This window comes from Vipera berus (assembly GCF_964194415.1).
Source record: "Vipera berus genome assembly, chromosome: 1".
Taxonomy (NCBI): domain Eukaryota; kingdom Metazoa; phylum Chordata; class Lepidosauria; order Squamata; family Viperidae; genus Vipera; species Vipera berus.
In genome coordinates this window covers 55,854,729-55,881,782 of record NC_138202.1, presented here as the reverse complement: position 1 = coordinate 55,881,782, position 27,054 = coordinate 55,854,729, and the positions used below count along the sequence as shown (strand labels likewise).

Below are 27,054 nucleotides of genomic sequence, written 5' to 3'. Positions count from 1 at the left end.
GCAAAGAATACATATTATTAATGTGTGTATACATGAAAGCTAGCAGGAAAATTATAATTGCTTTTTAGGGGAAAGATGGAAATAGAAATCAAATAGAAATAAATTAAGAATACCGGTATTAATACATAAAAATTAACACATGAATTGCAAAAAGTTAGCAACAGGTCTACCATTCTTGACAGCGCTATGGAATAAATAGTTTTATCAACTGTTCTAATGAAAATCCTCATTCAGTAAAATTTCAGATAAAATGCTGTGTTTACTGCATATAGTTCCAGTAGATATACAGGTACGCCCAAAATTTCCATTGCTAACCAAAACAGTTGTTAAGTGAGTTTTGCCCCATTTTATGACCTTTCTTGCCATCGTTGCTAAGTGAATCACAGCAGTTGTTAAGTAAGTAACACGGTTCTTAAGAAAATCTGGATTCCCAATTGATTTTGCTTGTCAGATGGTTGCAAAAGAGGATCACATGACCCTGGGACACTGCAACCATCATAAATACATATCAGTTGCCAAGCATCTGAATTTTGATCACGTGACCATGGGGATGCCTGCAATGGTCGTAAAAGTGAAAAATGGTCTAAGTCACTTTTTCCAGTGATTTTGTAACTTTGAACAGCCACAAAATGAATGGTTGTAAGTTAAGGACTACCTATAATAATAAGGTTTAGGCTATTATTGTTTTCTTGCTTTTAAAGCTGTAGGCTACCCAGAGTCTCCCGAGTCGTACAGCCTCTAAATCTATAAATAAATGACAGGACCCCTGTTATAGGATATGTGGGATTTCCCCCTCAGCTCCATTTGAAGAAAAAAGTTTCTAATGTTTCAGATATTAGACTCAACAACAACAATGTATTCCTAAAGTTTTTGTGGCATCTTATCTAATCAGCTAACAAAACACAACTTTATGACTGGTAGAGCTGCCGTCCCTATTCATTGACCTGCATCTACAGCTTCAAAATTTTGTGATGTTATGCTTAATGTGTTTAAAGAGTATTCAGTTCAGGGAGACTGATACAAATTATTGTAAGTTGAGATTTTGCTTCTGACTATCTATAAATTAGGGATATAATAAAATCAATCTACATTTGGGAACATTATGTAAAACACAGAACAGATTCTATGATAAACATTGATTCAAACATAAATACTTTTCAGAAACAAAGGATTTTTTTTTTACCTGACGAAATATTTCTGTGAGAAAGTTAACATTACTCCTTTTAGAAGAAAAAACTTTTCGGACTATTTCAATGTCTGTAAGATGCTCCTCATCAATACTGCAAAGGCTGGAGGAACTAGGTTCTCTTTCAGTCAGTGTGCTTGTGTTAGAATGAGATTGTTCGGTTTCTGGATTTCTATCAGATCTATCAGTGGCGTCACTTCTGCTGTCTTCTCTGGACGCCAAGGTAGCAGCTGCTCTCTGAAATAAAAAATGAAGTGATAAATAAAAAGATCCTTTTTTTTGAAGAGGTCTGGCAGGGAGAAAGAAGGTTATTTTAGCCATTTATTTCCAGTTGCAAAGCTCTGCATTACAGACGGCTGTGAGGATAAAAGAGAAGGGGACCATATTTGCCATCTAGAATTATTTGGGGAAAAAGTGAGAAAAAAATTTAAATAAATAAGATCAGCTTTTTTCCCATTCAGTTGATCATCTCTCTTTCTTGGCTTTACCTGAATATTCTTTGGCACAATTTCCCCTTCCATTCCAGGAATCTGAGGTCCTGCAAGAGGTTTTGGCTCAAGCCAGAAAGACACCAACCATCTGATGACAATAACGCGAGCTTTAAGGAAAGGTTCCTTTGTGCAATATACTGTTTCATTTGTTTCAGTATCTTTCTTCATGATTATATAATGTGGCTTTGGTCTCATCTGAGGCATATCTGCAGGAGAAACAACGATAAAGTGAAAAAGATATCAAGCCAAAGTTAATTTTGGATAACTAGTTACCTAAATATGATAAAAATGCATAATGGCCAATATTTAAAGGTTTCAATGCAAACATGTCATAATTCTTCAGAAGATAAGGGACTGAGCTAGATGATCTCCAAAAAAACCCCCTTCTAATTCTTGTATTCTATGAAACATAAACAAATTATTTTATTTATTCAATGTGTATAGCTGCCATCTCAAATGGCTCTTAATGAAGCAGTTGTAAATATTCTAATATTCTATGTATGATTCTATTTTCATTCCTTGGAATTAGAAAAGCAGTTGAGAGGAATTAGAGGGACAGAATGGCAGGTACTAGAAGATTTGAGAGGCGAAAGGACAATGGAATATGCCATGGACTTGTAAGTTTACACCAAAAATCTTATTGGAATACAAGTCCATATCTTTGATGTAATGTTCTTCAATTGTTGTTGTCGTTAGTTGCGAAGTCGTGTCCGACCCATCGCAACCCCACGGACGTTCCTCCAGGCCTTCCTGTCCTCTACCATCTTCTGGAGTCCATTTAGGCTCACGCCTACTGCTTCAGTGACTCCATCCAGCCACCTCATTCTCTGTTGTCCCATTCTTCTCTTGCCCTCAATCTTTCTCAGCATTAGGCTCTTCTCCAGTGAGTCCTTCCTTCTCATTAGGTGGCCAAAGTATTTGAGTTTCAACTTCAGGATCTGGCCTTCTAAAGAGCAGTCAGGGTTGATCTCCTCTAGGACTGACCGGTTTGATCGCCTTTCAGTCCAAGGGACTCGCAGGAGTCTTCTCCAGCACCACAGTTCAAAGGCCTCAATTCTTTGGTGCTCAGTTCTTCAATTAGAGGTCTGTAACTACCTATTCAATGAGCAACCATTTCCCTGAAATGGGTTTCCTTTCTTCTTACAGTAGTAGAAAGTTATCTCAATTGCAATTTAGCAAATTGCAAATTGTTTTTAAAAATAATCAGAAGTTTTTAATCAAATCTAACTGAAATATCCTTTGCTAAATATGGACCTGTGAGCTGGATCTTTCCTTGTCATCTGCAGGCTTGTTAAAAAACCATGTGATATGACGCTGCGGTTCTTTATAATGACCATCAAGTTAATACTGCCCTTTATAATGTGATACTTAATAAAATATTAACTTGCATGAGATACCTGCCACACAAATCAGTAAGGCATTGTTTTTTCATTTCTATTAAAACCAGGAAAATGCTTCTCAGAAATACTGAAATAATGCTTACCGAGTACTGGGTTATACAAGCTGTTTTCCTTACACATATTTGGGAAAATATAAGGCAAGTAATATTTCTTAAAATGTGAAAATAAGAATGAAAATCCCTTTTCTTGATTTTCTCTGTTCTTCCATTCCAGACTTTTGACCTATAATATGAATGTTGGATTATTTATATCTATTTCAGAGGCAGATATAATGCAATTATATATTTCAAATATCAACTCTCTATGCTATTAATAGTTATTTTCACTTATTTCCATCTGTTTCCTTCTGCATTTTAGTATGTTCCTATTTTAAGCTGACCAGATTTGTGATTTTATTTCTTCTTAATCTCTGGGTCCTTCAGCAAGATATAGTAACAGCTCTTCAGTGTGACTGCATCTTGACTGAATTTTCAATAAGATGGGGTTGAAATTCTGACCTTATTTCATTTATTTTCAGGAATTGAAAAACAAAGTATAACTTCAGGGGCAGGAAAGACAATTACCACCATCAATTTCCCCATCAGAAGGATTGTGGAAGTTTATTTTTATAATATATATTGTGTTTTTGTTTATAATTGTTTATACAACTTGTAAACTGTTTTGGGGGGCTATTACTGTGAAATCTTAATAAAAATTATTGTAATAAATAAAGATATCTTCCCTCATTTATAGAATTTAAAGAACCATATTTATGTAAATAATGTGATTAGTAAATAACTAATATAGTTATTGTAACATTTATATTGTAATGTACATAATATACATTATATTTATTAATTTTAACCAAATATTTCAATTCCTAATAATTAAAAATACTTATAAATGTAAGTTAATTTTATTAGACAACAAAGATATCTGCATTAGATTGAATCTCATCCAATTACTAATTTTGGTTTAAGTTGGAAAACCAATCTCTCTTCCCCCACCCAAATACAACCAACTTACCTGAATTACTAAGTATTTTAAAAGTGCTTCTAAAAAATAGCTTGTCAGATCATCCTGTCCTTTATCTCCTGACTGTGGAGGGACAAGTGGAGTAATTTCTTCTACTGTCACCTGTGCTGTTTGATAATAAATATTAAGATAATTTAAGTTGGCAAAAGCCTAAAATGGACTTCTATCAGCTTATATACAGTAAATAATCACACAATGAAACTTATTTAGATGCAGCATTAGAAGAATATTCATTTGTACAATTTTGACAAATATGAATTGTATTCTTCAGGATATTATTCATAATCCTGTAACATTTAGGACCATCCCAGTTTCTCTCAAGAATACACAGATTGCAAACATCAGAAATAGTGTGCTTAATACTTACTGAGGAACATAAAGAAAATGCTGTCCAGCTTGCTAGGCTTATTTATTTTATTTAATAGTCTACTTAATTTAATGTTCTGTCTTTCTGTTCAAATAAGCACTTAATGTGGTTAAGAGTAATTAGAATACAGAACACACAGAGTTTGATGGGTGACTGTGGGGTTGGACTAGAGAGGCCTTTGCCATAATTCAGCATTATCTATTCATGGTTGTTTTTTTCAGTATGTACCTCCATCCCTTCCATTCCCACAATCATTCAAAACCATCAACAAAATATATATAACTGTTAAATCTCAAGTAAATGTAATGGTTTTTTGTTAACCAAGCAAACCAAATTATGTCTCTTGATAGTGTTCCTAGAAGCAAAAAGTCAGTACAGTCCAAGTACAGATGAAAGCAATGTGTAGGCTCTCTCTTCTACACTTGACCAACTGACCTCTGAAATTCTGAGCATTTATAAGACGGCATTTGCCCTTGGATGTTAGTTCATGGTCAGGCTCACATCAAAAACAACTAGCAAACAAATAAAAGCAAACTGTGCAGATCTTGCAGCACAAATATGAATTTGGTATTCTGTATAAAATGATCCTGACACAGTTGGCTGGTTGATATTTTGCATCAATTAAAGTTCACATGAAACACATGGATATACTGAGGAGGTTTCAGCCCTCACAAGGGACAGGAATATATATACTCCTTACTGTATACATAATGACTGACATACTCCAACAGAGCACTAATTCCAAGGATGCAAAAACACTATAAAACTAGGAATTACTTTTGAGTTAATACATTTGAGATTATAGTAACCATCACAAATTTCTTTATTTTGAAAATGCACCTTTTATACTTACTTTCTTGTACATTTAGCACAGGATTTATGAGAATATCTAGTGTCTGAGGACCATGTTCAGACTGTGGTGGTGGAAATCCAGGGATTAAACAAGAAAACATACACAACTGTTCTTTACTACAATTATTTTGAAGTGCTTGCAACCATAAGAGGAATAGACGGACACCTTCGCGACGAATCTTAAATAATGAGATAAAAAGAGTTTAAATTTCACATTTATTTACTGATAAATTTGAATAGTTCAGTTATATTATTCCACTGCTAAAATAACAATTAGAGATACTCCCAATGCATTAAATGAGACATCTTGAACAAGATTTTTAAAGTTCTGACCCAATACAGGTAGTCGTCAATTTACTATCACAATTGGGACCAAAATTTCCACTGCCAAGCAAGGCAGCTTTTAAGTGAGTCACACACGATTTTACAATCTTTTTTTGCCATGGTTAGAGAATCACTGCAGTTATTAAGTGAATCATAAAATTGCTAAGTGAATCTGGCTTCCCCCATTGACTCTGCTTGTCAGAAGTTGGCTGTTAAGGTTGCAAATGGCAATCACATGACCCAGGACACTGCAGCAATAAATACATGCCAGTTGCCAAGCACTTGCATTTTGATCATGTCACTGTGGGATGTTATGACAGTCATAAGTGTGAGGAATGGCAATAAGTCACTTTTTTCAGTGCTGCTATAACTTAGAATGGTTGCTAAATGAATAGTTGTAAATCAAGGATTAGCTGTGTTACAAAAAATATCCACGTCTCCAGTTCTTAGATTTTATATCTAAAACATTTTAATCATACCTTTAAAGAATTCCCTGTGTGAAGTAATTTCTTTAAAATTAAGCCTGAAAAATAGAAAACATATAGTCAATATTCATCCCTTTACAGGTAAGACAGAACTGTGAGAGTTGTCGGTCAGACTTGATAAAGTCTTTTTAACAAGTCCTTGGCAATCTCTATATTACTTTTGGTGAGCTTAATTCCAACTGGTAATAGGCTAAATACCAGAAGTGACAAAAGATCACCTTTTACCCACTGAATCAGACGAGACCTCTATTTTCAAAACAAACACAACATACACAATAATATATTTTTGATAGCTTTAAGAAAAATGTACCACTAATAGATTTTATATCGGCATTACAGGATTATACTAACAATAGGAGGTTAATTCTTTATAAAATATTAAGATTGCAATTTAAATTAAATTAATAAACATAAATAATATAACACCCATATATAAATAAGTATCCATATAGAATCTTATAGAAGAGACTATTTCTAGCTCAGGGTTGAACTGTGGGGTCCTTGGTGCTCTCTGAGCTTGGTTTTTTTTCTTGCAGATGTTTCATTATCAAATTAAGTAATATTATCAATGCACTGATAATGAAACAACTGCAGGAATAAAACCAAGCTCAGAGAACACAAGGAAGGAACCCACAGAAACTTTCTTAACTTATTTCAATTAGTTACAAAAGACATTCCTGTAAACTCTTATCAAGAAGTAAATAACTTATGGCCTTCTAGCTATTGCTATATGTACCTTCCCTAATCTAGGATTGCAGTTCATAATACCTAGAGGACCACAGGTTCCCATTATTTGCTCTAAGGCAGACATGTCAAACTTGTGACGTCGTGCAACATACCGGGACGGTTTTGCCATTGCCAGCAATGGGGTGGGCGCAGCTTCCGCATGACGCATCCAGCCCATGGGCCAGCAGCTTGACACCCCTGCTCTAAGGCAATGTCTTCTATCTTTACATTCCTCCTATTATTTTCCTCATCCATACTGGACCCACTATTGATTAATATGTGTCTAGCATTGCAATCACACTAAAGAATACCATCACTTCAATAAATCACATTGGATTTATTCACATCAGTTCTGAAATCTCTCTAGTTTTTAGAACTGTCAAACTTTTTCCTGCTAAGATGATAGTGTAATCAAGTTTTTAAACCACACTGACATTAAATTCAAAATAGGAGTCAAGGACAGAAAAATTATTACTAGGCAAGGCCTGACTCAAAGGCAAATACATACCAATACTGTGAAATTGCCATCTCTGGTGAATTCTTTCTGGAAGAAGTTGTAAAATTTTCTACAAAACAGAATGAAAACAAATCAATCACTAGGAATGGAAACAAATAGCCATTGTGATAAAATTAAGTAAAATCCATTAAATAAAGTAATACGTAAATTGTCTATATCTAAAACATTAAGACCATAGTTTGCATGTTTATTATTTCAGTTAAGACACTTATGTCCTGCTTTTCATTGTAGAGATCTATTTCTAGATTCTATTAAGCTTTTTTATTTGAATAGGTTTTTTCCATTGCAGTATTCAACATCAGAATAGCTTGAAAAATGCAAAAACCAATCATGCCATTTCACTAATTAAAAATAACATATTTTGAAATAATAAAATTGTTACTTTTGTGAATAATGAGATTTATAGGTGCATATATAGGAAACATTAAATTGCTCTGGTTATTGTGAATGCACACATTACAGTTTGCTCTTGTCCCATGCTTAGCCATGATGTATTAATGAAATTTGTGATATAGATGTCTAAAGGCAATTTGGATTTTCAAATTAACACACAAATGATATAACATGTTGTGCAAATACATCTACTGTAGCTGCCTACTTTGAGATCTCAAACTCTGACAATTTGCAACAAATATGTATGACTGCCATGGGGCTAAAGCAAATTGACATTCCAGACTAGTCTAAGTTTTCTTTTGTGAAAAATCTGAATAATTTCATATGTTGAAAGCAAAAAATGATTTCTCAATATTTATTGTTTAATTCAAATTATTTGAAAATTCCACTTTTTCAAGAAAGCTGAAAGGAAGGAAAGAAATTGTGTATGTGCTATCTACAGTTATTAGAATATAGAATACGACAGACCTCAACAAACAGATCTGAGCGTGCTCCATGAGCAGAGTGCAGACACCAACAGTATAAACGGAATCTCCCCACCCCAGCATTTCCATCCTGATGATGTTGGCAGTTGGCCAACGAAAGCTTGATTTTTTAGCAATAAAAACTGTTTTAGTTTTTAATTCCATCCCAGTGTTCGTTCGTTTGTTAATTTTAACATGCCTGGGATTCGTATTTTTAATCTTATCAAGGAATAATATAGAATTCTATACATAAAACACACAATTATTGTAATACAAAGAAACTTATGAATAGAAGAGATAGGATTTGCTTTGCAAATTTCCACATTTTTAATAAAGTGCTTAGGAGTTAATTTCGCGTGTTTTTAAATTTGAAGATAATGCTATTAGCAGTAAATCAGAAGTATTTTTGAATACACAAGTTTCTGTTTCACCTAAAACAACTATCTAGATTGTGTCCCAAGATAACCTTCTCTACAACCCTCTCTTTTTTGGCATTTGATTTCTGCCAGTGTTGAAAGAGAAAGAAAGAGAAGCTAATTAAAACCTAAAGTGTAAAAAACATGGAATTATTAGAGTGTAAATTCTGGATTTTTACAAGTTTTCACTTATACTATAAGAAAATATATATCACAAGTTCACCAAAATAAATTTATATTCATGGTACAGTAGAAGTAATTGTATATCCATACCTCAAAAATAAAAAGTATAGCATCTAGTTCTTCTCTTTGAGATTTGTGACCTAAACAGAAGAGAAAAGGGTAGGTTACAGCAATTGAAGATTAAATGAAGAAAATACGCTTAGTGCTACGACACAATGAATTCCATTCAGAAAAATATTTTCTTCCAATATACTGTGTAAGATTTACATCAGCGATCTAGAGGAAAAGGTAGAACAGCAAGACCTGATCCATTTGATTCTCTCCTAAAAAAAATGGGTTCTGGTGTTTGCTATTCTATCCACTATCTCATAGGTAAAATCAGAAATATCTACAAATGGATAAAAATATCTGCCATTTTGCCATTTGTAATCAAGTTTCAGTTTATACAACTCCATACCCATTTTAAGTGACAAACTTTGACTAGGCTCTTAAATAAGAAGTGCAAACTCTGATTGCCACCTATCTGCTTTAGTATTCTTTTCCCCCCAATGTTGTTGATATAAGAATTTTTAATGATGGATCAACAAGTTCATACAGAGTCTTCAGCTTATAACCATTCATTCAGCAACCATTCAAAGTTACAATGGCACTGAAAAAAGTGACTTATGACCAGTGCTCACACTTACAACCATCTCAGCATCCCCCCAACGTCATGTAATCAAAAATTCAGGTGCAACTGGCATGTATTTATGATGGTTGCAGCATCTCTGGGTCATGCAATTGCCATTTGTGACTTTCCCGGCCTGCTTCTAACAAACAAAGTCAATGGGGGAAGTCAGATTGGTTAGCATGATTCACTTAACAACTGCAATGATTTGCTTAACAACAAAGCAAAGAAAGTCATAAAATAGGGCACAACTCAATTGTGGTCAAAAGTCGAGGACTATCTGTATTAAAATCAAACTGACATGAAAGTCAATGTAATTTAAATATAAACTTTTGTTTGTCTGAACAACTGGAACTGAAAACAAGTAAATTGAAGTCATACTGACATTCACAAATCAGTGAACAGGTGTTTTTTTTTAAAAAAATATCAAATTATCAGGTTTTAATTACTGAGTAAATATTGGCAAGGAACTTTTGATGGCTAAACCACAATAATGTGCTCAGTTACAAAACTGTCGTATTTGTTTTATATGCTGCTCTTTCTTTTCAGAAGTTCAAGGTTGAAAGGATAGAACATTATGTATACTACCTTGAATTGTACAAAATAAAGGTATAATAAACCAACTAATCAGAACACAACACTATTTTTCCCAATATCAACAATATCAACTTGTGAGGTAGGCTGAGCTAATAACATGCTAATGATTAATAGTCATCCATTAAGTTTTCAGGACAAATCTGAACCGGGCCACCATGATGCCAATCCAACACTTATATCACATTGGTTCATTATCATACGTAACGTTTTACTAATATGTATTAATACAACCATAAAGTAGTTTCTTATTAATATGTATCAATAGGATTAATCATAGCAGTAAATAGTTCTAAACTGAAATCTTTTGGTAAATCTTCTCAATAAATTCCGTTTATACAAAAAAATTATACATTTCAAAAACCAGGACTACAAATGGAGATTATATATTTAACTTGTGTTCTTACCTTTCTGTTTCAGACTTATTTCAATAGTCACAAAATTTTCAAAAAACACATAATATATGTGTGAAAAATGTAATTCAAAAAACTGCTTAAGGTCAATAGATTCTGAATTCTCTGCAAAATAAGTAGGACATAATGTTAATGTATATAATATTTTAAAACAAGCTAATTAATGAAAATATGCTAATCAATATAGAACAAAAACTTTTTACAAATAAAAACAAATCTATAAAAGTGTTATGGTATATTTTAACAGTATATAAAACAAGGCCTTCATGGAACAACAGGAGCAAAAATAGTTTTATCTTCTATGTATAAGCTAATACATACCGTATCACATTTCGGATATTAGCAATCATAAGCTTAGTGCAGATAGGCTATTGCTCATGTTCTCACCACTCTGTTATTGTGTATAAGCGAGGTAATTATTTAGTAGATAAAACAGCAAAGCTCTACAGTCCTATTAATTTAAGAGGCACTAGGCAAAACAACTTTAAATATCAAGTTCATTTGTTTTGTCAAACTTGCAATAAAATTGAGGTGCATGTTTTGACTGGCTGAAGATTTCATTTGCCCTTTGATGATATACAGGAGAGTATTTTTGATAAAACTGGCACAGCTAAGACAAACTAAATTTGTTTTACTTTAATTTTTCCTTCTGTTACATTATGGAAGCAAATTTTTCAGAGACCTTAGTTATGTACCTCTGACTGAAAATATGATTAATAAATTAAGCTAATTTCCTAATAACAAACACAGCTACAGAGAAGATCATTTTGTAATATAATCATGACACAATACATTTTTTCCAAGATTTGATATTTGGTGTTAAGATACCATCAACTTATTTGGCCTAAAATAGTCATTAAAATTTCTTAAAGTTTGAAGATTCAATTACAGTTATATGAACTAAGTGAGCCTTAGGATCAATACCAAGGAACTCAAAAATGTCCTGCCATAAAGGTAAATCAGGACTATTTACTTATTTTAAACATGAAGTTGAATTTTCTTTTTCTAACCCAAAGAAATATTGGCAAAAATATTTCAAATATTTCATTTGTTTTATTTCATTCTCTTCATGCTTTAAAACATACTTTGCTGTATTAACCTGACTGTTTTTAAAGTGCCCATGAGCACATAATTCTTCAGGAAAAGGAACATCACAATTAATAAAAACAGAATGGATATTTCTCCTGTAAATGTCTTATGGAATTTCCATATTCAGAACTATAATTTCCTATGCAGTACAGTGTCTTTATATCTTCTATCTCTTTTAGACTTTTTAAAATTATTTTTGGGTAAATGGGAACAAAATTTGAAAGCATGTTTCATTTATCTTGAGTGTTTTATCCAACATGTTAATTTTCATTTTTAACATTAAAGACATTTGAGCATTGAAGACACTCACCCGAATATCAAATTAATAAAATAAACTAATACGCTGATCACTTTTGATAGTATATTTCAAATAATTGTCTACCAGATCAAATCTATCCTAAAAAAAATATGATTTAGACAGTGTGAATTTCTATAATGAGGTGCCTTTGAATAGGTTTCTCTTTTTATAACCTATAAACGATATATAAGCAAAAAAGTTAAGATTTGTTTTAAAAGTAGTTCATTAACTAGAATGCAAAGTCATTTTATCAGTAACTCTGACAGGCTTTATATAAATGCAGGACAATTTGTTTTAAAGAAATAAAACTTAAACATTTGCAAATTATGCAAAATCCTTGTATGAAGATTAAAAAACATATGCTCCTAGTAGCACAAAGCCTTATGTAGTCTCTGAAAGAGTAAGCCAAAATACATATTAGCTCAAATGTCTCAAGATATGTGTTAATACTAATACTATGCAATCACTTGCATAGTCTTGTTTTACAACTCGATGTTTTAATCCACATCCCTTTTGTAAAATGTTTTCCATTAGTTTTTTTCATGAATTTGCAGAACCATACTACTGTCAAAATCTCTTGTAATGGGATAGCTTTAAATTCCATCAAATAATTATTTTAAACAAGCTCAGGAATTAAACTTCATTCAGAATATACCTGTCATTTGTACCTTTTTCTTATTTGAATCTTTAAAACAAATGTAAATAGCAAGCATGCATTCAAATTTCTATCTGTCATGTTTTATTTTGTTCCATGTAGAGGTTATGGCAGCTTCTATTCTTTTTTATATATTTATTGAATTTGTATAGCTGCCCATCCCAATTACATATGACTCTAGGAGCATATACAATTTAAAGTGGAACTAAACAATCAACATAAAACCTGTCCCCCCCCCCCGCTCAATTATGTCCAATTCTTGGAGATTGCCTGGACAAGCCCCTGCAGTTTTCTTGGTAAGTTTTTAAGAAATTGTTTGCCATTGCCTTCTTCTTAAGGCTAAGAGAAAGTGACTGGCCCAAGGTCACCCAGCTGGTTTTGTGCCCAAGACGGAATTAGAACTCATAGTCTTTCATTTTCTAGCCTGATACTTCAAATCAGGGGTGTCAAACTGCCGGCCTGCAGGCGCTGATACCTTGTGCAACGTCATGCGACGTTGCAAGTTTGACATGTCTGCTTTAACTACTACGCAAACTGGCTCATTACAATTCAACCATTAAAACCTATTAAAAACAGTTTAAAATATAATAACAAAAAGACAGGGAAGAGTCCAGTCTACATTTATACTAGCCGTTTAACAAGCTCCATGCTTCCGTGGGATCCCCAGGCTCAATGGCAAAAGCAAGCATTGAGAGCTTTCCAAAATTGAAAATAAAATTTGACAGAGGTTGTTAAACACTTGCATTTATTGGTATACATATACAGGTAGTCCTCATTTAGCGACCACAATTAGTACTGGCAACTGTATTAAGCAAAGTGGTTGCTAAGTGAAAACATGACTACACTTATCAGCAACCTTTTGCTTTATAGATCTGTGACGGTCATAAATGCAAGGACTGGTAATAAAGTTACTTTCTCATCATCAACTAAGAATGGTTTCTAAGTGAGGAAGTTGCTGAATGAGTACTACCTATATATTGAAACTTGATGGCCAGATTTTGTTAAAAATAAGAAACAGAAACAGAAGAAGCTTCTACATGATGTCTACTTATTTTAAAATTTCAAGACTTAGAGGAATGCCTTATCCATATGTCTGTCCTAAAGACCGTGTACAGAGGCACCTAAAGTCTGAAGAACTTGTATGGAAAGGAAAGCTTTTCATTAGTGGCTCTGCTTTGTAATCACTTTCCTAAAAGAAATACATCTAATATTCATATTATATGCTAATTGCTATATTCTTTTATACATTGCTAATTGCTATATTCTTTTTGTGTTTGATTTTTATAAATTAAATAATAGGTAAAGGTAAAGGTTCACCCGCACATGCGTGCTAGTCGTTTCCAACTCTAGGGGCCGGTGCTCATCTCCGTTTCAAAGCCAAAGAGCCAGCGCTTGTCCGATGACTTCTCCGTGGTCGTGTGACCGGCATGACTAAACGCCAAAGGCGCACAGAACGCTGTTACCTTCCCACCGTAGTGGTCCCTATTTTTCTACTTGCATTTTTACGTGCTTTCGAACTGCTAGGTTGGCAGAAGCTGGGATGAGTAACAGGCGCTCACTGTGTTACGCGGCACTCGGGATTCAACCCGTCAAACTGCCGACCTTCTGATCGACAAGCTCAGCGTCCTAACCCACTGAGCCACCGCATCCCTAATTAAATAATACATACTATTAAATGACTAACATAATAAATAAGATTGCATATTAAAATTAATACAGCAATTTGGCTTGTCCAAATGGTATATTTTATAAATACAATTTGCCCTAGGGAATGCTTGTTAAACATATTGCCTATTATTTAATTATTTAGAAAATGTAAACCTTATACACACACTGAATGGCCTTAGCTGTTTACAATGTACAACAAAATGTGTATAAGTAATAATAGATATACAATGCAAAATAGAAATAATGGCATTAAAAGACATGAGAAATAAGTCTGGTGTGTGTGTGTGTGTGTGTATAACCTTTCTTAAACTATAATAAGGACCACATTTCCCTCAACTTTGGTGCTAATTTATGCACATAATAGAGTTCCTAACATGGAGAAAACTGAATGTTATTAACCTGAAAACGTACATGTTTCTACATGTATTGTTTTAATTATATTCATTTTATAAAACATTCTTCTTAGAAGTGGAAATTGCAAAAATACATTTTAAAGTTTACAGGAAATTTAGTAAACAATTTATTTCATTTAAACACTAATGCCTATCAAGTCTTAGAATGTAATGCTATTGCCAGTAAAGGTTCTACTTTTACCACCAAATCTAAAAGCCAAACCATTTCAGAGTGTATATGTTATGTAAGTTTAATTGGACTGAGAAAACTACATTTAGACAGGCCTATTCTTCATCTGACTGTTTTATTGGTTGAAACAATTGTCAAGAGAGATTACAGAATCTACTTTTCAACAAACTATATTCATTTTCTTGGTAATGCCATTCTTGTAACATTACAGAAAATGTTATAATTCAATAGCAGAACAAATGCTTTGCATTCCAAAAATTCTAACACCAGCTACTGGAATCTCCAGATAACATTGGCAAACATTTTATCTGAAAACTTATCTGAAGCATTAATTACTTGTTGTACCAACAATCAGATGCTTTATAAGGCAACTTATAATGTATAAATCCTTATCATAAAGCAAAGTCACAACACCACCCCGGTAGATTACGATTTTGCAAATATAAGAATCAAGATTAATTAGATTCCATGCTGCTGAAGCCAAAGTTTTAGTAAATGTATTTGTCTCTTAAGATGTCAAAATATTCTTTTCTGACCCAACAGCATTAACACAGCACCCTTTCTGGAAATTGTCAGAAATTGAAACAGCGATCAGAAGAAACAGTAAATTGTCATTAAATTGAACAGCAAGGAGAAACAAAGACACACAAAACAAATCTCAGTATAAAGGGACTACCCAGGTGGACACTTCATGCAACTACAAAAAAACCCAAACAATCCAGATCAACCAATATCTTTCTCTTTTAGACGTCTGAAGCATCAGAAAGCAGGGCAGCCTTTTCTGCAATCTAGACAACAGGTGCTAGAAGTTGTATAGCTGTACGCTGTACGGTAGGGCCTTCTATATTAACCACAACAATGAAAGCAAGCTCCTAAATCGAGTTGAGGAAAGCCCGTCCTATCCTATTGGAAAGTAGAATGAAATATTATGGCAAAGAGAAGCAGGAGGGAGTCTACCTCCTCTTGACACAGTGAGATAAACAAGGGCCGATGCATGCAATCTCAGCTCATTCCAGGTATCTCCTCCCTGCCTTTGGCCTCCCCTCCTGCCCTCAGTTGTCATGCCAACAAAGACTTGGCGCTTCTTCTGGCTCATCTCAGGGAGAAAAGCACCGGTTTTTCACATCCCAAAGCCTGCTGACATCTGGTCCGCTGAAATAATTCTCCTCCAAAAGAAGTAAAATGCTGAAATAATTCTCCTCCAAAAGAAGTAAAATGCTGCATAGGGGAAAAAAGGCTCCCTTGCGCAAACCGGGATTCGAACCTTCTTCCCTCGGGCTCCAGCTCAATCCCGAGAGAAAAGAGAAGAGACCCCGCGTCCCACCGCCTCCCCACCTCCTAAGGCCGCTTTCCCCTCCTCACCAATAACCACGCGCAGGTGCTTCAGCCGGGTTAGCGGGTCCTTGCGGGCATCCAGCACCTTCTGGGTGGATTTCCGCACATCGCCGTGCGGCTTCTTGGAGAACATCCCGACTGGCCAGCGCTCGAGGACGGCTCCTCGGGGTTCCCGATTCATCGGCTGTTGGTGGCACCAATCGCCGCCGGGATCCCCCACCCCACCCCACCCCACCCGAAAGCTAGGGAGGAGAGAGCTGCGGCCTTGAAATCCGGCCCCCCCTCCCCAATTCGGCTTTCCCTACATAGCCGAGGCGGCCGCCTCGAGGCTTCGAAGCAAGGGGGGGGGTGCGGTCGGCGCAATCCCAGCGAAGGGCAGGACTGGGAGAGGGCTGGGTGGCTTTAGGCTTCCCCCCCGCGCAGCATCGCGTTACTCCTCCTCCTTCCCTACGCCCCTCGGTGCTGGTCTTCTTTCACGACAGCCGTCAGGCGCGGATTCGAAGGTCCCCATGACGACTTCTTTCCTTCGACGTCATAACTGGGAGACTCGGGGGGGGGCTGCTCTTTCCGCCTCGGCTCCATCGTCGCTTGCCTTTTAGGTCATCGACAGTCTTTGTTTTGACGGATTTGTGTTATGTGTGTGACAGTGATTAATATTTATGTGTATTTATATGTAAGGGCGTGAGTATATACATATGTATGTATCATTTTTATGTGTATGTTATGTATGTGTACGCTTTTGAGAGCAGGCAACAGAATTTCATTTTTTTTATGTGTACCAGTGTGCCCACTGTAAAAAATGACGTTGTCAATCTATTTATCTATCTAGTCTGGAATTCTGTTTTGCTCCTAGGAAGTCCCTTCTTTAATGATTCTATGCTAACGTTTTCCTGTTTTAGAAACGCAAAAGCCTAGACAACAGCCTAACAAAAGTGTTTCGTAATGATATACAACTCCGGAATTCAATATATAAAAATTGCCAGGAAAAGAAAAAAAAATGAAGCACAGATTTTTATTATTGGAACAATGTGGACTACCATACAGGATTTGCAAAAAAAAAAAAAAAAAAATCGGAGCGATCACTCGATGGAAACACAGAACCAGAAAAACTCTCTGCTGCCATTTTATGATCCAGATTATATATTCAGAGTTCAATTATTCAAGTCAGGTCTATGGAGCTCCAATCATATGGCAGGTCCTTTGTTTTACATTTGGTAACTTATAAGATATACAAAAACTCCAAATGTAAAAATCATCTGAGAGAATTCACTATATCCACTCTGCTCCACAGCAAATGATATACTATTGAGCAGCAGACAATATAGGGTATGTTTTTGCACTGGTATAATCAATCCTCTGTCCTCTTACAGTGAACAGAAATTGGATGAACAATTTTCAGGCTTTATTAAGCTCTCTGGAAGTTTAAATGTGGTTCCTGATAATAATTTTGCCACTATATATGGCAAATAGTGACATGTACAAATCTTGGTTAGTCAAGATTTTAATGTCTTTTTCTTTCTGGGAAATATAAATGTTTGCTTGCTTATTTATTTCCAGCCTTTGTTGTTTTTACAAATAACTCGAGGCACTGAATATATCCAACACACCCTTCTCCTATTTTCCCCACAACAACAACCCTGTGAGATGGGCTGGTAATGATCCATTACTGTGAAGTGTGTGTGTGTGTGTGTGAGAGAGAGAGAGGGGGCACTTCTCTACCTATTGACTGACAATGAATGCATCTGGTTAAAAGGGACTTGCCCTGCTCCCTTGTTGGAAACAACTGCTAAATACCATCCATTTGTGTTTTCAGGTGGAGAAGAAAAATAAGTAGATTTATGTTATGAAGGTGGTTAATAGTAATTTATTAAAATATTTCTGCTTTATTTTAATAATAATAGCATATACTAGTTCATAGGATTGCACATAATACTCTAGTAATACAGATGTGTGATTTTAGCACATCCTTCAAAATACTTCAATTCTTTACATAATTTTTTGGAGAGATGAATTATAGTTTCAGATTAAGATGTATGTGGTTTGAATATAGATATCTATATTATATTTCTCATCCATACAGGATACAGCTTTCTCTAAAATGGTTATCGTTCTATTGATTTTCATCTATGATACCTTATACCTTTAAGGGGCCACAGAAGAGATTTTTTTAAAATGTTTGTTTACAATAACTGTAGATCTATTCTTTTCCATGGGCTTTCTTGTAGCCAAAGTTGCTTTGGGTTGCAGCTCAAAAATATAATGATCACATAACTGTGGGACACTGACAGTTGTAAATGCAAGGACTGACCATAAATCATTTCAGCACTGCTGTAATTTGAATGGCTGCTAAACAGGGCAGTTAAGTGAGCTCTTCCTTTATCTGGATTATCAAATTAAAACTAATACTAATATTGAAAACATGGAATTCTGCAATATGTATTTGATTTATGTGAACATATTTACCATTTTGGGAAGTAAGTTCATCTTACAAATCAATTTATTCGGTCTAAAAATAATATTTCAAAGTAATGATTTTGAGTATTTTCCAATTTGCTGAAAAAATTAGGAATTAATGAGTCCTCGCAAAACAACCCTTCCCCAAATTTTCTGTATTTGAGATTGGCCCTCACACCTCTGAGGGAGAAATGGTTTTATGCCTTAATGTGGTAACACAAACCAGCCAATTGCTAGTGACAAATCGTGATTAAAAAACCTCCATTTGGGGCGTTACGGGAATGTGTCGGTCCAAAAGGCGACGCAGCAACTCACTTCGGCCTCTAGAAGAGCTATGGAGCTTAATTCTTTCAGGTGCAGAATCCAGAGAAAGTGAGCTTCTCAGAGACAAGAGTAGTAGTAGACGCTGCCTTCTCCCGCGCCTTCCCCAAATTGTACTCTTCCCTCCTTTACCTAAATCAGACATGTCAAACACAAGGCCCAGGGGCTGGATCCGGCCCGTGAAGTGGTTTCATGTGGCCATCCTGGAAACAGTGAGGGAACGGCCCCCACTGCCTTGGCCCTGGCCCAGAGACCCTCCTTCTACCAGAGACCCTCAGATCTGTCCCACTCCTGCCCAGGCCCCCATAGGCACCCTTGATGCGAACAATGTAGAGCTGGCCATGCCCACCCAGTAGGCCATACAGTCTAGCCACGCCCACCCAGTAGGCCACGCCCACCCTGGCCATACCCACCTGGCCCCTTGAGGGCAACCGCAATGCTGATGCGGCCCTCAAAGAAATTGAGTTTGACACCCCTGACCTAAATGCAGCAGTCCTTGAAGGAGGATGTTCCCGAAAGCTTCCCGCCGGGAAGAGAAATCGGTGGCTATTGCCCCTCTCGCCAATTTTGTTTTTAATTTCAAATAAGAAGACAGTGTTAATCTCCCTGCTTCAAATCTGTGTTTAAAATACGTACACATAGACCAGGGGTCTTCAAACTTGGCCCTTTTATGACTTGTGGACTTCAACTCCCAGAATTCCTCAGCCAGGCACGCTGGCTGAGGAATTCTGGGAGTTGAAGTCCACAAGTCATAAAAGGGCCAAGTTTGAAGACCCCTGACATAGACCCTTCGGTAGCCTCTCTTCCACCGTCTCTGATCCTACTTCCACTACTACTCGGATCTATAAGCCTTTCCCCCCGCCCCCCGCGAAAGACTACATATCCCGAAATCCTCCGCAACACAGAACAGCCCATCACGCCCGACTACGAAACCCCGCTCCTCCGGCAGGGCGTCCACCAATGAGCGACCGAGAGGCGGGTTGAGTTGTACGGCCCTAAGGTGGATGGCGGGGTTTCGGTGGGGCGGAGCTTCGGCGCGTTAGAGGGCCGGGCCGGCGAAGCGGCTGTCCTGGTCTCCAGCGGGTGACGCCGGGCGTCTGCCGAGAGCGGGCGCGATGCCGGTCCATTCGAGGGAGAAGAAAGAAAACAACCACGATGATATGGAGGTGGACTACGGGGAGAACGAGGGCAGCAGCTCCGAGGAAGAGGAGTCGGAGAGCTCGTCCGTCTCCGAGGAGGGGGACAGCTCAGGTGAAGCGGGGAAAGGGCTCCTGGGCGCACATGCTAGAGCGGATCTGCCTCGCTTGGGGTTAGATAGGGGCAGAAGGGAGGACTCAGCCCCGCCCCGTCCGGCTCTGGTGGTGTGCCGGGGCGATTCCGCGGTTTCTGCGACCCTTGTGGCCCCTTTCGGCATTTCCTCCCACTCCTTCGCCGTCGGCGAGTTGTTAGGAAGCCCCCCCCCGGGTTCTACGCCCCTCACCTGGGCGGGCAAGGCAATGGCCTCACTTTCCTAATAGTTTCTTTCCAGGGTTGGTTGCAAGATGGTCCAAGTAAGAAGGATGCCGTTTGTTGAGCTATTCTCTTCTTTGCCACCAATTCCCCCTCCCTCATTCGGTGATAAACCTGCGGTGTGGTGTATTGTCCGCAGCCAGCCCGGTGGGAGAAATTTCTATAAGCTGTGAAAGAGTTGATTTGGTGTGTGTGTGTGTGGGGGGGGAAAGCCACAAATGCATTCAGAGAGATAGGCAATTCTTGGGCCAGTGGCTTTAAGGACTAAATTGCAAGATGGTCCAAGTAAGAAGGATGCCGTTTGTTGAGCTATTCTCTTCTTTGCCACCAATTCCCCCTCCCTCATTCGGTGATAAACCTGCGGTGTGGTGTATTGTCCGCAGCCAGCCCGGTGGGAGAAATTTCTATAAGCTGTGAAAGAGTTGATTTGGTGTGTGTGTGTGGGGGGGGGGGGGGAAAGCCACAAATGCATTCAGAGAGATAGGCAATTCTTGGGCCAGTGGCTTTAAGGACTAAATTGCAAGATGGTCCAAGTAAGAAGGATGCCGTTTGTTGTCTTGCTGTTTTTCCTTCCCTTGAAAGAACAAGTGCTTTGTGTATTGCTATTGCCTTCTAGAAATCGGGAATGTGCTATTATAGCTTGAATATTAGTTTGTTCAAGCCCCTATTACGTTTTCTCTTTGTCCCCAAATCTTTGGAGTGTCCCATTTTTGTTTGTCTGAGAAATGTTCACAGGGCATTTTCTATCCTATCTTTAGGGTTAAGGTTAGATGATAATGATTTCAGGGCACAAATAAATAAATAATGCATAAGACAAACTGCAGAACAGTAGCTTAAAGCTTGTATTTGCCTTTTTATTCAGTACCTTCCATTGGTCACTAACTCTAAAGCCCAACTCATCTCATAGGGTTGTTGTGGGGAAAATGGGAGGAGGAAGAAGTATTAGGTATGTTTGTTGTCAAAAGTTTTTTAAAAACCACAAATTAATAGGCCTGATATGCAATTCTTAACTTTAATGTTTTTGTACCAAGTACATCTTGGACACATAGAAGTAAAGCATAGTGAGCTTAACGATGATCCATCTCAGAATATGGTTGGTTCATTTTAGCATCTTATATTGATAAATACAAAAATCAAATTGTCATTTATAGGTGTTATATCTGTGGCATCCTATGGTATTAGGGACCAGTGAGCTTCCATGGATGAGTGTAGAACTTGGGTCTCCAATCCTGGAGGAATGGTAGATTTATTTATTAATTATATTCAGCGCATTTCATACATTTAGATATTGCAGGAATAAATGCAGTTACCGTAGTTACTTTAGTGTTGGTTATTTTTATTAGGCTAAAATACAGCATGAGCCAATATATTCTGTGGGAAGGATGTATTCACATGACAGATTGCAAAGAGATTTTTCTGTCTATTACATCCTTCTTTAAAATCAAGTTGGCTTTGATTCCTGGTGACTTCATAGACAGACCCCCTACAGTTTTCTTAGCAAGGGTATGGAAAAGGTTTGAAATGAATGGTCTTCTTTGGAAGGTGTTTTTTCCCCCAGTTTCTCGGTCTATTTTACAACCCTGGAATTCTCCCATTCAAAGCCTAACCAGGCATTAATTACCCTATATGAACTTAGACCAGGCCAGCTAGTGCTCCTACATGTTGACATGCATCCTTTTCCACTAATGTAGGAATACAATTTTATTTCATTATCTGCTGCTAACAATAGGATAACATGAAACAGGGCAGCATATAGAAAAAGTACACACGAAGATGCTTCTGTCGGTTGAAGAAATTGCCAGGCATTTGCTCCTTACTTGCTTTTTATGTCTTACTTTGGTAAGGTTAGGCTTTTGTTTCTTGTTTAATCATTGTGTCTTTAGTTACACTTAATGTTTATGCTGAAAAACAGAGTTTGTGTATATTGTTCTCCAGCATTCCTAAGAGTTGTTAAAGTGTAATAGTACGCTCTCAAGTTTCTCCTGCTTCAGTTTCAATAGTTAAGGTAAAGGTAAAGGTTCCCCCGCACATGCGTGCTAGTCGTTTCCGACTCTAGGGGCCGGTGCTCATCTCCGTTTCAAAGCCGAAGAGGCAGCGCTTGTCCGAGGACGTCTCCGTGGTCATGTGGCCGGCATGACTAGACGCCAAAGGCGCACGGAGCGCTGTTACCTTCCCACCGGAGTGGTCCCTATTTTTCTACTTGCATTTTTTACGTGCTTTCGAACTGCTAGGTTGGCAGAAGCTGGGACGAGTAACAGGCGCTCACTCTGTTACGCGGCACTCAGGATTCGACCCGCCAAACTGCCGAACTTCTGATCGACAAGCTCAGCGTCCTAACCCACCGAGCCACTGCGTCCCTTTTCAATAGTTAGGAGGCACCAAAACTCTTTTTTTGGTAACTGCTCTTTATTCTGGTGTCAATCCAGACAGATAAAATCTGTTACAATTTATTGAGGTGGGAAATGTTTCTTTTAAATCGCTATTACGGTAGTTGAGGAAACAGATCTAAAGTAATATTTTGTGGCCTAATCTTAGAAGCTGGAGAAAATCCTTTTACCTTTAGAAGGCCCAAGTCTACTCAGTGTTTCTCAACCTTGGCAAGTTTAAGATAATGCTGGCTAAGAAATTCTGGGAATTGAAGTCAACAGAAATTGCCAAGGTTGAGAAACACCGAGCTAATTCCACTGCTCAAAAGAAGTCATTACAGTGGAACAGCACTTATACCACTGAAGACACATCTGAAATACAGAATCTGATATATTAGTTTAGTTTAGTTTAGTTTATTAGACTTATATACCGCCCTTCTCCCGTAGGACTCAGGGCGGTTCACAAGGTTTTTAAAAGAAACAATACCACAATTACAAAATTTAAAACAATTAAAATGATTATATTAAACCTTGAATATAAAAATCTTAGTTAAAAACCAATTAAAACCCCAATTAATACCCTCTGTCCAGGCCAGAGAGCTCAAAGAGCCAGGTCTTCAGGTCCCGGCGGAATGACTGAAGGTCGGGGGGCAATCCTAAGCTCCACGGGCAGCTGGTTCCAAAGGGCAGGCGCACCCACTGAGAAGGCCCTCCCCCTGGGTATTGTCTGCCGGCAATCTTTTACCGGCGGTACCCTGAGAAGACCCTCCCTGTGGCAGCGCACAGGACGAAGGGAACTTGATGCCGGCAGCAGGTGCTCCCTCAGATGTCCCGGACTCAAGCCATTTAGGGCTTTATAGGTCATCACCAGCACATATTGTTGGAAGACTTCAGAACAGCATTTTTCAAGGAGGAATGAGGGAAGATGTGATAAATAGAATGATGCACCCCTTAATTTCCCTTGTACTTCTGAAAAGACCCCTTAATTATGTCAGCCGTAAGCCAGTCATAGAAATGTTTGTTCCATTGGAATTGGAGGCTGCATTCGCAGAGAACAGAAAGCCATGGTTCTAAAGACTTTCATTTATCCCTTGAATTAAACACAACAGATTAAATTAGGTTTCTTCAGTAGATATAATTATTTGATACAGAGCTTAATAAAATTGATGTCTAAAACACTTTTGAAAAACTCTGGAATGGTTTTTAATAAGCCAAGAACAATTAATAAATGCAATACAATTATTACAACGGTCTTCAAACTTGGCCCTTTTATGACTTGTGGACTTCAACTCCCAGAATTCCTCAGCCAGCATACCTGGCTGAGGAATTCTGGGAGTTGAAGTCCACAAGTCATAAAAGGACCAAGTCTGAAGACCCCTGAATTATTAGAATGTCTAATTGTTAACATTAATACCCTTCTGCACCAATTTTTCCCACTATATATTTTAAAGACTTATTAATCAACCCAGGAGATTCTGAATTTTCTCTTAATGTGTACTTGATAAATCCAATTTTTAATTGTGGAAGAAAATGAATTACTTTTAGAAAAACAAATTGAAACTTTAACCTGCCCAAATTTGTGAATATACTAAATTGCTTCTTTTAGAAGGACATACTATATAACCTGTTAATACTCCACAAATTTGATAGATATGGCAAAAATAAAATTTTCAAATAAAAAAAAATTCACAGTTTATGTTTAATTGACATAAGCTCTTAAACAATTAAAAACTAAGAAGCACAAGTACTATTAAAGATATAGACATTAAATAAATCACTTAAATTACATAAAACCTATAGAATAAATATTGAACTTTTTTCTAAAAACAAAAACAAATATAATTTTGAATCAGTGATTTTCTGTAGCCCAGCCTATCTTAGACATTTATTTGATTGGAAGAAGGAATATGGATGAACTCTTAGGCAAAAGAAAGGATATAAATTTAACAAAGTAATGATAGGGACTTCAGAAGGCACTTTGAGGTGAAAGACAGTGTGAGGATGAATTCCCTTATCTCTTGTATTTTACTAGATTGTATGGACAATTTAGAGTTGCTCTTGATGTACCAATCACCCTACTGCCCCGCTCTTCTATCCACTCAACCCGCTTCCTCAAGATCATAAAGTCTGGGCTGATGTATACTCATCTTATAGAGATGCTGATTGGACAGGAAGCATTGTGTGGACCACCTTAAACTATTGAGTGAATAGTACAATACTAATTTAACAAAATAATTATGCAGTGATATGTATGAATCAGAATCACATTTCAGTATTTGTGACTTGTTTTAGTATAAATTGAAATTTAGGATTCAGATGAGCTTCTGATTGCTTTTTTACAACTGAAGAAAGGAAAGGGTGAATATGTATACTTGTAGGGGGACAGATCTTTGCTGTTACCACAATTGATGGTGTAAACCAGCGCTTTTCAACCAGTGGTATGGGTACCACCTGTGGTACATTGGCACCTGGCAGGTGGTACACGACCATCCTAGAAAAGTGGTAGTGGGGGAGGGGAATGAGCTGAACCGGTGGCAGCACCGCACAAGCCTGAGTGAGAGACAGCTGGAGCTGCAGGGCTGTCAGGGCCCAGCGGAAGCGCCAGGATCAGCGCCAGGCTCCAGCTGGAGCTCGGCGCTGATCCTGGCGCTTCTGCTAAACCCAGAAGAAGCACCGATCAGCTGGAATGTTGCAGCATCTCCAGGGTCTTGTGATTTACATTCAGGTGCTTGGCAACTGATTCATATTTATGATGATCACAGTGTCCCAGGGTCATGTGAAGTGACCAAAACCTGCTGCAACCACCCAGCAGATGGGGGGAATAAAAACCAAACACCCGCCCCCCCCTGCTGCCAACACAAATGTTCACAACAATGAAAAGCTCGGACAGAAGGAAGAGCGCTGCTGAGCAAGCAGGCAGGTGTCTTGCTCGGCTGTGGCTTGGGGGGCACTTTTTCAGTGCCATTGTAACTTCAGTCACTAAGCGAACTGTTGTAAGTTGAGGACTACCTGTACTTCATCACTTTTTTCCTTTTTTGGTCATCAAGTTTTTGACACCTTGCTAGGTGACTGGTGGTACTCGGATGTTGCCATATCCTAAAAGTGGTACAGTGGATGAAAAGATTGAAAAGCCCTGGTGTAAACAACGTTGTACGTTATATGAAAAAAATACTATATGGATGTTTATGATTGTTCTTTGTTTTTATACCCTGTACTTAGCTCTGGGAAGTCGGGGGGGGGGGAGGGGGGAAAGGGGGGGAGGGGTAGGGAGGGATAGGTAGGGGAGGGGGAGGGGGGATTGTTAAAGATAAAATGTATTTTAAAACTTTTCAATAAAAAAAAGAAAAAAATACTTTGAGATACTGTTTTTAAGGGATCAACAGGAGTTGGTTTCTATTTCAAATTTTGGCTAAACAATGAATACTTTAAATGGGTTTCCTGACGGCATCATTTGTTGTCCTCAGTCTTCCATTTATAGTGTGGGAAAAACAGCATCTTAGGTTGCAATTATGGAATTGGAAAATGTATGCTAAACATCATGAATGGCTAAAAGGTGCTACGTAAATTATGAACTTATTTTCTAATATTTCAACTTGGTATAGTATATATTGAATTGAGTGTGCATACTGATGGAATCCCCTTCATGGATTACTGCCTTGTCGTGGCGAAGGGGCTTGCGTAATTCAATGAAGCTATGAGCTATGCCGTGCAGGGCCACCCAAGACGGACAGGTCATAGCAGAGAGTTCTGACAAAACGTGATCCACTGGAGAAGGAAATGGCAAACCACTCCAGTATCTTTGCCATGAAAACCCTATGGACAGTACCAAAAGGCAAAACGATATGACGCTGGAAGATGAGCCCCTCAGGTCGGAAGGTGTCCAATATGCTACTGGGGAAGAGCAGAGGGCTAGTACTAGTAGCGCCAGAAAGAATGAAGCGACTGGGCCAAAGCCGAAAGGACGCTCAGCTGTGGATATGTCTGGTGGTGAAAGGAAAGTCCGATGCTGTAAAGATTTTTTCTCCATAGGAACCTGGAATGTAAGATCCATGAATCAAGGAAAACTGGACGTGGTCAAACAAGAGATGACAAGACTGAACATTGACATCTTAGGTATCAGCGAACTAAAATGGACAGGAATGGGTGAATTTAATTCAGATGACCATCAGGTATACTACTGTGGGCAAGAATCCTTCAGAAGAAATGGAGTAGCCCTCATAGTCAATAAAAGAGTAGGAAAAGCAATACTGGGATACAATCCTCAAAATGACAGAATGATCTCAGT

The 27,054-nt window shown here is 37.6% G+C and overlaps 2 protein-coding genes across 5 annotated transcripts in view; one reads left to right on the top strand and one right to left on the bottom strand.

Annotated features, from left to right (window-relative positions):
• The window catches only part of RALGAPA1 (Ral GTPase activating protein catalytic subunit alpha 1), a 140,996-nt gene extending 124,470 nt beyond the window's left edge, over positions 1-16,526 (bottom strand). For all 4 annotated transcript variants that reach the window (XR_014027472.1, XR_014027473.1, XM_081335781.1 and 1 more), the window contains exons 1-10: positions 16,147-16,526; positions 10,487-10,597; positions 8,909-8,958; positions 7,354-7,411; positions 6,114-6,157; positions 5,312-5,489; positions 4,083-4,198; positions 3,161-3,299; positions 1,675-1,883; positions 1,184-1,423 (exon numbers count right to left, since the gene is read on the bottom strand). Coding sequence is in view for 2 of the 4 variants with exons in the window: in XM_081335781.1 (XP_081191907.1) it covers positions 1,184-1,423; positions 1,675-1,883; positions 3,161-3,299; positions 4,083-4,198; positions 5,312-5,489; positions 6,114-6,157; positions 7,354-7,411; positions 8,909-8,958; positions 10,487-10,597; positions 16,147-16,300 (1,299 nt within the window). In the remaining 2 variants the exon portion in view is untranslated. The remainder of the gene's footprint in view (positions 1-1,183; positions 1,424-1,674; positions 1,884-3,160; positions 3,300-4,082; positions 4,199-5,311; positions 5,490-6,113; positions 6,158-7,353; positions 7,412-8,908; positions 8,959-10,486; positions 10,598-16,146) is intronic.
• Positions 16,527-19,990: 3,464 nt separating this feature from the next.
• BRMS1L (BRMS1 like transcriptional repressor) overlaps positions 19,991-27,054 on the top strand; it is a 28,152-nt gene continuing 21,088 nt past the window's right edge. The window contains exon 1 of the mRNA XM_081325294.1: positions 19,991-20,145. Coding sequence (XP_081181420.1) covers positions 20,010-20,145 — 136 coding nt within the window. The 5' untranslated portion in view covers positions 19,991-20,009. The remainder of the gene's footprint in view (positions 20,146-27,054) is intronic.